General features: G+C 31.3%; 1 protein-coding gene and 1 long non-coding RNA gene across 5 annotated transcripts in view; both read right to left on the bottom strand.

The window, feature by feature from the left end:
• The window catches only part of Arms (Ankyrin repeat-rich membrane spanning), a 44169-nt gene extending 32657 nt beyond the window's left edge, over positions 1-11512 (bottom strand). The window contains exons 1-2 of one of the 4 annotated variants that reach the window (XM_069127671.1): positions 11303-11512; positions 10661-10731 (exon numbers count right to left, since the gene is read on the bottom strand). Coding sequence is in view for 1 of the 4 variants with exons in the window: in XM_069127667.1 (XP_068983768.1) it covers positions 8513-8572 (60 nt within the window). In the remaining 3 variants the exon portion in view is untranslated. Of the gene's footprint in view, positions 1-1321; positions 1774-8212; positions 8425-8512; positions 8722-10660; positions 10732-11302 lie in introns of those variants that run through there. The other 3 variants (XM_069127667.1, XM_069127673.1, XM_069127666.1) reach the window with 3 other exon arrangements.
• LOC138187174 (uncharacterized) lies at positions 6323-8200 on the bottom strand. The gene is made up of 3 exons (XR_011175117.1): positions 7537-8200; positions 7333-7453; positions 6323-7238 (listed from the first exon to the last, which is right to left on the bottom strand). It is a non-coding gene; the product is annotated as an uncharacterized LOC138187174 (long non-coding RNA).
• Positions 11513-13135: the final 1623 nt, after the last annotated feature.

Consider the following 13135-nt stretch of genomic DNA (forward strand, 5'->3'; position numbering starts at 1 on the left):
AAACATAATAGACAGAAACTTTATCTTCGTCTATCGATCATAGTTCATCCGTGTGTTCTCTATTTCTGTAAATGCAAAAGTGTCGATTATCTTCGTTAACTGCACGGTTTAAAAACCACTATGGAAAAACATGTTCGCTATCGTTTCCTATTAACTGTATCTCTGAATCATCGGTCGTTTCGAGCACTGAATTACGATTCGAGTCAAGGTAACAAACGCTCTACGCTCTTCGAAAACATGTTAATAGCAACTTTTATAATCTTCTATATAGCGAGTCTCAAGGACAATTATCTGTACTTAGTATTCTTCCATTTTGAATAATTAGGCTCGACAACATTGGCCAGGGGAAATGTAAAACTTCCTTCCCAAATAAGCAATCGAGGTTTACTCGGTGGTTGAAAAATGAATGATGTATTGAGACATTCTTGGATTGATTATATCTCGCTATGATAAGAATTGTCGATTACGCTTCAATATTTATACAATGGCTACAAAAAGTATTTGCTCAACATTATATATATTATAGCGTTTCGATACTAATTAATTATTAATCAATAAATTAATAGTTTAAGAGTATACTGTCATATAATTACAAAAACTTAGTACTAAAACTTAGTAGTGAAAATTAAATGTAAAGAATCTTATAAAAAAAAAATCATTTCATTGAAAAATAAGGGTGTGTGCAAATATTTTCTAGCCACTATATACAGAGGCTCGCGAAACCTTTCAGAAAAATTTTGCTTTCAGGGGAAGATGTTCCTTTATCTGGTTAATCCTTTACTTGAATATACTTGAACTCGCCAGTTCGAACATTTTTAAATCAATTTTGCTTTATTGAGTTTCAAAGCAGTATTATATCCAAGAACTCGCAAACTTTCACTTGTGTTATCAATCTTTTTTTAAATAATGTAATACAAATTTTGCTTGCGAGCGAGTAAATAACGAACAGAGGATAATAAAATACTTTACAAAATTATTTCCCACATCAAAGCCGATCGAATTAAAATACGCGTTTCTTCCACACTGTCTGTTAAATTAAATTCTCTCGTGAATTATAGAATAAAAATTCGCTCGAACGTTCTGACAATCTTTGCAGATAAAAGAGCTTCGCTATGAATACAACGATTATCGAAGCTTTCAAAACGTATGTACATAGAACGTGAACACGCATGTATTTCGATCGATTCTTTTTGATCCGAATGCAAATATCAATGGATCATTCATTTTCCACCAATGCAACGTCTATCCACTTGCAAACTCAAACACCACAAACGATGAATCGATGTTCGCTATAAATAAACGCGCGTAGCATTTTCGTCACCTTAATGCCAAAACTCGAAACGTTTAAAAGAGTCTTAAAAACGTTTTCTCTTTTCAATGATAATATTCCACCGATTGATTTTCCAGCGACCGCACCATCCATGATACAACTATTGTTCAACGTTCTTCAATAACTTTCGTGCGATGTTTATTTCGATTTTGCAAATTTTTCAAAAACGTAGTCCACGATCGTTCAAACGTTCCGTAAAGAGCGATATTCCGTTCAGTGAAATATTTCACTCCGTGATGAGAGACGATCGATAAAAGATTTTACACGGTCGATTTTCAAAAACCTTCGGAGCACCTTCGCTTCAAGTGAACTGTGACGACAGTCGAACGCACACTGAATTATTCGTCGTTGGATCGCGATTTATTAGCATCCACAAGGCGAAAAGTCGTCATAGTGAACCAAGCGATCGGCCATCGAGCACTGCTTACTTGAAAGTTGCTTGGAAATAGTAGGAACATGATCAAAATTTATTATACTAATTAGGTAAATATATGGGAAAAACATATAAGTAAAAAGTGGGGATTTTTGGACATTTGTGGGAAATGTAAAGGTGCAAAAGAACACAGAACGCGCATGAAATGAAAAAATATATAAAATATACAGAGTATAGTGTTTTATCTAATATTTAATAGGTAACATAATTTTATATATAGAATCTATCTTTTCAAGCATGTTCATAAAGATATGAATTTGCATAAATATCAGCGGTCTATTTATGACAAGTTAATATTTTTAAGATATCCAAAAATAGAGATACGAAATAAAGATAACAAGGGCACATGTTTAACGCCTAAGTTAAATAAAAAAGTAGCAGTGGTAATACGGAACTAATTTACTCTAATACAATGACGAAGCAATACAAATGAAAGGATTCGGCGAAAAAGCAGAGGATCTCCAGATAAATAAATGATTACGTCGAAGCTATCAGCAGCTCGAACAACTGACTAATCTTTCCCAATTAGCGAATAATCACTGAAACACGCGCTTTTACTATGCCTCGATAACAAGTGTAACATACTTATCAAACAACTTTGTTAAAATGATACATAAATCCAAACTTATGGCGCAAGAAATAAAAGCACTTTCATGTAATCACAGGAAAATTCGATAGATCGATAATATACAATAAAACTAGATCCATGTGATAAGGAATTACGCAAAAGCACCATTGTCACGTATATAAACGATAATCAAAATCGAAACACACGTTGATATAATTTCAACCACTTTTATGATCAGCTCATTCACTTTTGGAAATATCAAACACCTTCAAATGAGGAACACGTGATTTAAATCACTATTAAAAGAAATGTAATTAAACGAAGTTACGCAAAAAGCTCGTTCACTTTTAGAAATATCCAATGTGGTTAAAACAACCATATTAAAATGAAGAATAGATAATTCAAATTTCTTGTACGATAATCTAAATAATCCCACTTTATAGTCAACTAAATGACCAAATTACACGCTCATTTACTTTTGAAAATGTCGAGCACGTTTAAAATACCCGCATCAAAGTGAAGAAAATATTATTTAAGCTACTTTCACAATAAATTAAATGACCTCCACTTTACAATAACACCTCCGATTCCTTTACAACCGACTAAATAATAAAAGTTTCACGACAACTTGTTCACTTTTGGAAATATCGAACTGGAGCAAAAAAAAATCCACAAGGAAACGTAATGATAGAGAAACTGTAGAAAAAGTAGGTTGCGAGGGGCAGAGAGGAGACAGTGCTAACGCAGAACTCGATCGTGCTAACATCCTTCGCGTACTGAGACGCGGGAACAATTAACCACGGGCCACGATACCTGACTCATGTGGGCGATCCACGTGGATGGATCATCCTCTTACTATCGTGCGCCAGCTCTGCTCGAGGAAACACAAAGAGTGGGACGACGGGATGGATATCGCAATTTATACGCTCGTCTAAAATTGGAAGAGTCTTCGTCCCTGCGTTTGACCACAGTTGTTAACGGTAACTTTGTTGAATCAGCTAACTCAACTGCGGCTAATGTCATCGTTGTCTGCTCTTTAATAGATTCTTAAGGTCTCTACCGGCCAGAGACGCAATAACAATCCAATGTAGATACTTGCCTATTTCTGGAAAATGGTTTAATTAGAATATCGTAAATAAGAAAACTACGTAAAAGTTTATTTCTACTCCCCCCCCCCCATTTTTCTTGTGGATTATTGCAGTGATCCATTAAGGGCCGAACTTGTATTAACATAATATCTCACCTACAATTCTTTTTAATTAATACATGCTGTTAGATTCTGTTTCTTAATATTATGGATACGATAGGGAATTCATCGCTATTTGAGTCTCTCAGAAGCTACGTTAACTCCAAAAATGAAAATAAAGGAAATTGATAATATTACGAGTAACATTCTTATTAATTTTCTCTGAAATTTGCTATAGTTTATACAATCTTTTGCGATAAACAATCTTACGGGAATAAATCATTTGTTCTTTTAAAAATTGAAGATTAATCGTGAAATTGGGCAATTAACAAAACCTAGAATCGACAGAAGCTTGGCTTCTGCAAGACTCATTTCTTCTTTCAGCTAGATTCCGGTATTTTGTAAAGTTTAAGGACATTGAAGTATATGTGACCGTATGATATATATATATATATATCTATATATATCTTTTATGAACTTCGTAAGCTTTGTACTTTGACGAAGCAATACATAAGTACGTTATCTGCATTTTTCAATAATGGTACGTTTACGTAACTTTACACATTATTTCACTGCTTGTTATGTAATGGGTTATAGGAAAAATCCTTTCTCTTGGCCTAGGAACACTCACAGCGAAAATTCCATTACTATAGAATGCTTGAGCACGTCCAACGAAGTCTATAACCATATTTTTTTCAGTGGAAATATTTTAATCTTCTGTGATCTGTATAAACTTCTAGAAACTTTTTAATGGGTGGATGTGCTAATTACTTCATAAACTATTCCAGTTTTAAATCTTCCATTTATGTTAATATAGCATAGAAAATAATCTGTACAAGTTGTCAAAAGGTAAAATATATAACAAGAAAATTAAATAAAATAACCTTATAACTGTTTTCGATAATTATCAGACGTTATAGAATGTTTTGTTTTATCTGAAAAGTTTTTTTATCCTACAATTCTTGAGTTTCTGAAATGATTGACTAAATTACAATGTAATTTCAACCTTGACCTTTGTACAAAAATTTACTTCGCATTTATGATGCATATCCCTATGTGAAATCATCTCTTCATTTATTTATGATTATATAACAGATTTTGCGCAGCGTATGGTGTAGAAGTCAATGTCATTTCGAGCTGGATGCTCTCCAAAGAAAATTCCAAGATTTCGTGGCTTTGAATATACTGTGCAGGTGCCGATGAAGTAGATTTTCGAGACATTCAATAACATAATGAGGTAGAGTTATTTAAATCACTTAAGCTCCAACATCTTCAAATTAAATCTTGAATTTATCTTATTTCCATCAACAAGGAAGTATTATGTAAAAACTAGTAAAATGAACGATAATGTTACATGCAGAAATATAGTTATGTACACATGCTACACAATTATGATAATCATTATGTAACAGCGAATATTAACGTTAATTAAATTTCCCTTTTGTTACGTACAAGTTATATTCTCATAGAAAGTTACGGCCATAGAGCTATTAATGTATACGATATATTTCGCTATTTATCACACCGCTAATAACGAGTTAAATATGTAATCTGTTTTCAAATGTAGATCGCTTCAAAGTCTATTCATAACCGAATTTGTCGAATTACAAGACTTAGCTTGACTCAAATTGACTCAAGTATCGTTCTGACCTAAATAAATCGACCTTATCCTATTCTAATATACTGTTTAATGTGCTCTTCTGATGTTCATATACCATGAAGTATGTATTAGATTTTTCTGTTTCCTATTGTACCGTCACTTGTCTTCTGCAAGGACAGATCTATAGGCGTTGTTGGTGATACGAAAGCAATTGTTCAAGGAAGATTTGATAGGACGATCCAATAAGAGTGGGCGACTCAATAGACTCGCCCTATTTACTCCTCAACACTAATGGAAAGTGAGAAGAGTAACGGAAAAAGAGAAATACATAGAATAAAGCGTTATTAGCTTCCTAGAACAGAGAGCAGACAATATTAAATTATCTTCGTCGCCATGTCCTAACAACGACCAACGTTTTCGATGTTAATTAGGGACCTCTGTAACAGAATTAATTAATTTCAATTCTGGACTTTGGATCTAATCAAATTTGAATTGTAAAATATTGATGTTAAGTAAAAAAGGGAAATGCTTAGAAACTTGTATAAATAAATAAACATATTTTCTTAGTGCGTTAAGATAATTTTAAATTTTTCAGAGATTCTCAGAATACAAACCCAGATAATGTTTAATTTTTCATTCATAGTATGAACGTATTATGTATTATGGAAAAGAAAGATATACATATAGAAAACAAAACAATACTTGGAAAATGATTAGTGAGGAAACTTCTCGAAATTGTAGGCTGCTACATTCTTCTCAAGTTCGTGCTTTATCAATGAAGAGGAAGAAAAAAATATGGACAGATACACACTTGAGAACAAGGTTTCATCTTATCGAAGAACTATCTGCAAGCTTTTACATATTTACTTAATCGACCCAAAAAATGCTTTCAGAATTTTCTGTTCCATTAACAATGGGTTTCAACTTCAACGAGTCATTCTCGCGAGTCTTCTTTGTTCGTAATACGCCACGTCACTGACACGTTTTCATAAATCAGTGTCTATAACCATCCGAACGGTAAATCAGTATCGTGGATCTAAACAAACATTTTCTTTTCAATGCAAACATATTTATAAATTATTTACTTACCAAAATATAATTATAACTCTTTTACTTTGTTTCATCCCCTATCATCAATCCATGAAAAAAATATTTAATATTTTCAACAAAGGGACATGACGAAAAAATATTTAATATCCTCAGAATTTCTCTTTTCAATATTCTGTATATTCAATACTTCACGTTTTTCGCATTCGTCATTCTACGCTATGTACTCTGGATTTCATTAATGGATTATAAGAGATTCATATCCATTTACAAACTATGCAGATTAGCTCTAAATGTATCAGCATATAGTGTTCGCTAAAATAAGTAAAATATGTGTCGACTGGCTGTAATTCCAGCAATTATTATACAGAGTGGTTCGTATAACAACAACAAAGTATATCTCTTTTCTAGTTAAAGATAGAGGAAGTCGAACGAATTAGAAAAATCTGTGTTTTCATAAATTCAAATCATATTATGATGCACTCAAAAAATGTAGATGCAATCCTTTTAAATAGAAACGCATTTTTCTTCTACTTATACGACTATCCAGAACATTCTAAGTAAGAAAATATCAGAATTTGTATCTAAAAACCCTTGGTTTAAAAGATTGCATCTATCATTTCCTCCCTAAAGAATCCCTAGAAAATCCTACATCATCCTCTTTAAGAACTACCTATTATTGATAAACTTTTTTCTCGTTGGTTGTTTATCGAATATAGGATCTCTCGGCGATTTTTCAGGAAGGTAAAGGAAATTAACGGCGAGATGGAAAGAACGTAAGAAGATCACAATGAATCTCTGAAAATTCGAGGCGAAACTTGGTCACGTTAGCGATGCTTCGTATCTTTCGCCTCATCGCCGTTTCAAATACATAAATATAAATAAGTAGGACAGAGAGGATTTTCAGATAACAGCAGATGAAACAAGACTGTACGTCGCGCATACTACGGCGTTCCGTGGCAAATTCGTGCCAAGTCCTCGCTGCACTCTTGCATTTTTGACGCTTCTGTGAATCGACTGAGTACACAAAATTCTCAAGATCGTCCCATGATATATGCATCCCGAATTATTTCCCTACGAAACGTCGAGACATTAATCTGCGTCAATGAAACACAACTACGACAATGTTCGTATAAATTGTCCAGTAACATGATTTACAGTGACTTACGAAAGTATTCGACAATCTTAGAATCTTTTTATGTATACACTATACAAATCAATTTGAAATCTCATTAACATTGTAACGAGATACGACCATCGTCATTAAATTGGTAAAATTGGAAACGAATCTGAAAACACATATAGAAATTGCAAGATATTCATTGAAAGCGTATTTCGCAAAGATCACCAAAACATTTGAGCGGTCAATTACATATTCATTATAGTAATAAGCCACAATATTTACTGCAAGTCTGTAACACTAACTGTCTATTTAAGATTAATATTCATGCTAATTTTTCACTAAGTGTATCTAAGTGTATCTAAATGTCTTGTAACTGCCATATATATTTTCCGATTGGTTTCAGACATTATTATGATCACGAATTCGTGTCTCACTATAGTGTTAATGAAGTTTTGAGAAATTTCATATATTGCATATAATATATTCAAGTGTATAATATATGTGTAATATCTTCGTGAGCCACTACATCTCAGACAATATACAGTAATTATTCAATTAAGTCCAATGGTTCACTAAAATATATTTGATTCAGAGATAATAACAGTTATAATCTAAATTAAAAGAGTGATAGTATCGGAATTATAAGTATCTTACAATTGGTTTAAATGGTTCAGGAACAATCATTATAAAAGATCTGAAAGTGTTTTTGGTTACAAATAATCATTATCGACGGTCAAAATATTTGTTGGTTACTGATTAACCAATATCAGTGTCGAAAATGATTTATGGTTGTTTATTTATCGGTTTATGGTGTGTAATTGTAGAAATAAAATTAAATTCATTTATTATGTACCGTTTAATATTTCACTGAAAATTCAACGCATTAGGTCGATTTAAAAAATGTAAATTATATATACAAACTAACCTAGATACGTCTCCCTCCAATTAAACGACTTCCGTCATCATTTTACGCATAAACACATTTTGTTGAGATAGTATACTATCGTATCCTATTATGCCATTACCAAAATGTTGTAAAATTTTGCTCCAAACAATATGTACGTCGTATTTTACAAGTGTTTAAAAATTTCTAACTAATATATAATAATATAATGCTAATGAAAAATTAGTTATTTCGGTTACATTGTCGCGCAATGATGTCGACTGCGCATGCGCATAATATTACTTCACGCGTTTAAAACTAACTACGAAAATTATTATTTACCCAGCTTGAATCCGACTCGAATGTCAACCACATTCGTGGATCTGGCAGCCACGCGTTCATATTGTTGAATGACGCGTTAAGTTTAAATTAAAAAACATTTAACACCAACGACAGACTTGTTGACACCAGATAATGTTCACGACTACGCCACACTCTTTCGCGTAATGAAAGTGTCGTTTCCGACACAGAAGGATTACATTCAATTATGTTTACATGAGAAAGCAAGCTAATTCGATCCACAACTGCCAAGAGGAAACCTAATCTCCCTATTGGAAAATAAATAGACGTTTGCAATAAGACTTCGATTTCGCGACAACGATTTTGTTCTTCCGTGAATATACAACACAATGCCCATTGTACTCCCTCTTCACTATGTTTCCGATGATTAACCCGTGGGGTTCATGTTTTTCAAATGGAATTTGAAGTGCATATTTGATTTTATAAATATATATGTATATGAAAGCTACAGGAGAAGAACACGATCTTTTGATTCTTAATTTTATGATTAAAGAATAATATATATTTTAATATAACATAATTAAATATAGGAACCTGTTAGGTCTAAAAATGTATACTTCTTAAAAATACATAGTTCATAAGTTGGCAAACTTTTATGAAAACCAAAGATATAATTATTAAAACGAGTAATATTTTAATATTATATTGAACAATATTTCTAAAACTACAAAGAGGTTGGATCACTACATGTTCAACTCTAAAACCCCCCAAAAAAAAGGACAATTTTCATAATATGTACAATATATTAAATTTTAAAATTGCTTTCGCGTAAAAGATAAAGAAAGTAAGATCGTACTTCTTCTCCTGTTAATAAAGCTTTAAAAAGCCCATATTTAAATAATATTTTTTGTTTCATTACAGCCATAGAATATATATTGATGAAGTTTGGTTATTGAACTCTGGGATACCTTGTATATGATTTAATCTTGCGGTTTCTATTATTATTATTATTAATTTATATTCTTTTATTTTCTATTCCAATTCATATTATTAATTTATGATCTATTATATTATTAAAATATAGATAATTTTTGAATATTTGATTTTAGTATACAATATAATTTTACTAGCTTCTGTGTATTTCTTGCGTTCCATAAATAAAATTTCAAATTTCTATTACACGAGGAAAATACCTGAAAGATACAAACGCGAAGAAAAAACAAGAACAGCAGGGTTAATTAATAAATATTAATGTATGGTTTATACGTGTTAGTATAAATATATGATTCATAGTACAGTAATGCAATAAAAAGCGGTGGAATCTGATAGTCTTCCATAATGAAAGTAAATAGACCAACTAAGAACGTATGAAACAATGATCCCATATAATGATACGGATACAATTGATCTATATGGATTAAGTGTGAATGATATGATATTTTTGTTCCGTGTGAATATCGATCACCGTACATTTTTAAAAATTATACAAGGAATGTTGAAATGTAATATGTATAAGTGAGTTTAAGTTCCTATACATTGTTAATATTGTTTAAGAAATAAAACTGCCAAGGAATTACAACCTTATCAAATCCCTGTCTACTAGCTTAAATGATTAGCTATCAGTAACCTTTTTCATGTTATTACGACTTCTGTAACGTTCATCCAAACGCTTGGAATTTATCTTCAATTAAAAAAATTTTCGTTCCGAGACTAAACAACATTTTATTTAATTAATTCCTTTTCGGAAAATTTAGCGTTCCTAAAGAACTGCACATCGTTAATAAAAATGCAAATAAAAACAACTTGAAAGCATCGTACACCGATCGTACTATACAGCATCATAACTATGAGCATTTACGAGAAATTTAAAAATGCAAAAATACACACAAATATATATAAAATGCTAAAATCTACATAATATGCAAAATAGAATATTAAATTTTATTTTGTTATTCTTATAAAAATATGAAACTGCATAAATATCTGTAATCATTAATAATTTCGCGTAGTAAAGCAATTGTACACAGAAGACTATACAACAGAATATAATAACATGAATCATTGAATTAAGACTACAATAATAACATGAAACGTTACGCTAGGTATGCTACTATAGTAATTACGCTACGCTTATTAGTACTAATGGTATCAACAATCAAATAATGATCTTAGTTTATTGATCAGACTCACCAATTAAACAAAAGATTGATTCTCCCGGATATCCGTTGGTGTCATGTATGATAAAATCGTAGTTGCTCAACCTAGGAGCAATCGTATAAAAGATCGATCATTTTAAACATATCGATAAAAATTGAACTTGAAATCAAAAAATTAATTCCACAAAAAAGATTCATATTAGTTCTAAGTACCAATAAATAAACGTAAGAATTGCTGTACATGCATCCAAAACAGTAATATAAAAAAAGAAAGAGATAATCCTGTCTTCGAATCTTTATATTCCAATCTTACTCTCGTTTTAACAAAGAAAAACACTCTTAGTTAAATGACTTTTAAAAATAACTTTTGCATAAAGCTTGAAGACAAATTATACGTATTAATGAAATTTTAGTTGAAAATAAATTAAGCTACAACTTTTGAAATGTTTTAATGTTACGAAAATTGGCGATTAAGTCGAGAACGATCCAAAAGACGAAGTACACTTAAATTCCAAGAATATATACAAAGTACACGTTGTTGTAAACGTACATCAAATAGAAAAGATAGAATGATTTGTTTTTTGTAGCTTTCTAACACGTTTCGATTTCTTCGAAGCGATCTCGAACTGTACGAGAGTAATGAAAAGCATTTTTATCGAGAGGATTCTAACCTCACCTGAGAAAGTACGATAACTTCCAAGGCAGCCGAATCCTACTACTGGACAACGTGGACCGCACCGTCGTCAATTAGAAACGACGTTGTATATCAAATTGTTGTTCACATTGCGTCTATTAAACGACTCTAGGAAATCGTTCAATCACACGGTAAAATCATGAACTGGAAAATGTTACTCCGCCGTCTTTCATTCGATGTACGTAGCGTCATCCACCAGGCGGCGCTGCGAATGCCGAACAGCTGATTTCTCATGCACGTGCGCCATGGCCATGTTAAGGCTATAGTTATATTATGGTATCGTTCTCGCAAACGAAACATCTGAAAATTAAAATATATATTCTCATAAGTAGACTGCGGATTTTTAAGCAAATTCATATTTTTATAAACATAAATTAAAAAGTGATCTAAAAGTAACCTAATCTAAGCAACGATTTATTTCACTTACTGAATATTATAATGTGTACTGTAGTTTGGATGTTTCATATATTCTTGCATTTCATGAATTCTGTATATGTGAATTCGTATTCTTTACATCTTCATTGAATTCTGAATTTTGTAGAATTTCGTGAATTCTGTATATCTTTACATCTTCAAATTTCAGTAAGAATTTATATACATAATTAATTCTTTTGATACATAAAGAACTCGAATCCACTGCCCAAAGTAATTTCGTTTAACAACTTATTACGGAACCATAGTTGCGTTAACGCAGCATTTTTAGATTTACATTAATGAATTCCATCAAATGTACATTGCGATTATGAAAATGAAAAAATTCGAAAGAGAAAAAGAAATGAAAATCTGGAAGAATTTCTCCAATATTTTTTTCGTTACTATCTTTTTCCTATTCAGATCCTACAAGTTTACGAAGTTCAAGACAATTTAAGTGTTTCATAATAACTCATATGTTCTGTCTTTCTTCCCTAATCACCACTCCTCGTCCAATACCTCTACTATAATTCTATGCTCCTGTTGTCATTAGAACAAACATACTAAAAGCAAATTGAAATATAAAATAGACACAAAGATAGCAGTACCATTTTTGTCCTTATTCTATAATCCTAGCTCCTTGTCAATGACTTCCACTATCATTTTATATTCTTGTTAAAATTGTACTAAATAAAAGGATTAGAAACAAATCCAATTATAAAATGAAGTTAGTAACTTATAATATTCTTTCTTATACAGGAAACTCTATACGTGTTCTGTGATCCTGTTCGAAGAGGATGGTCTTGACCAAAAATATACGGAAAGATTGACGGAATTAGAGAATTAATAATACATATGTAAATATGCATTATGACTTGTCTTGTAAGTTTTGTTGTCACTTGTAACCGAGAATTCTGTCTTGCATCATGACCAGTACTATTCCCTATCATTTTTTGAAATCCTTTCGTGAAGCGAAATTTCAATGATATACAATGATTTGATGATGTGCAAAAATTTCTCGCCAGATGGATTTCTCACTTTATATTCAAAAAACGATATCTAAAAGTAAATGATCTATTGTATTTTAGGTCAAGTTTGAATCCGATTCGCAGTCAGAATCAATATATCGTATTTACATATCTTCAATATAAAATTCAAAATTTATGAATAAAGGATATAATAAATATCTATTATTTTTCCTCTAAGCGCCTATTTTATCTTGAAGTATTATATATAAATTAATTTATTAAAATACTACGGCAATGTATATATATTTTAGTTATGTATTAGTTTTAATGATAGCAAAGAAAGAAATTCCTCTCTGATGATTAAGTAACAATTAATAAGTAGAAATTTTATATTTTATATTATCAATTTAATTTCAGTTTCGATATTAATTTAATG

The sequence above is a fragment of the Bombus flavifrons genome, chromosome 14, assembly GCF_040668555.2.
Source record: "Bombus flavifrons isolate JBK064 chromosome 14, iyBomFlav1_principal, whole genome shotgun sequence".
In the NCBI taxonomy this organism is placed as follows: Eukaryota; Metazoa; Arthropoda; class Insecta; order Hymenoptera; family Apidae; genus Bombus; species Bombus flavifrons.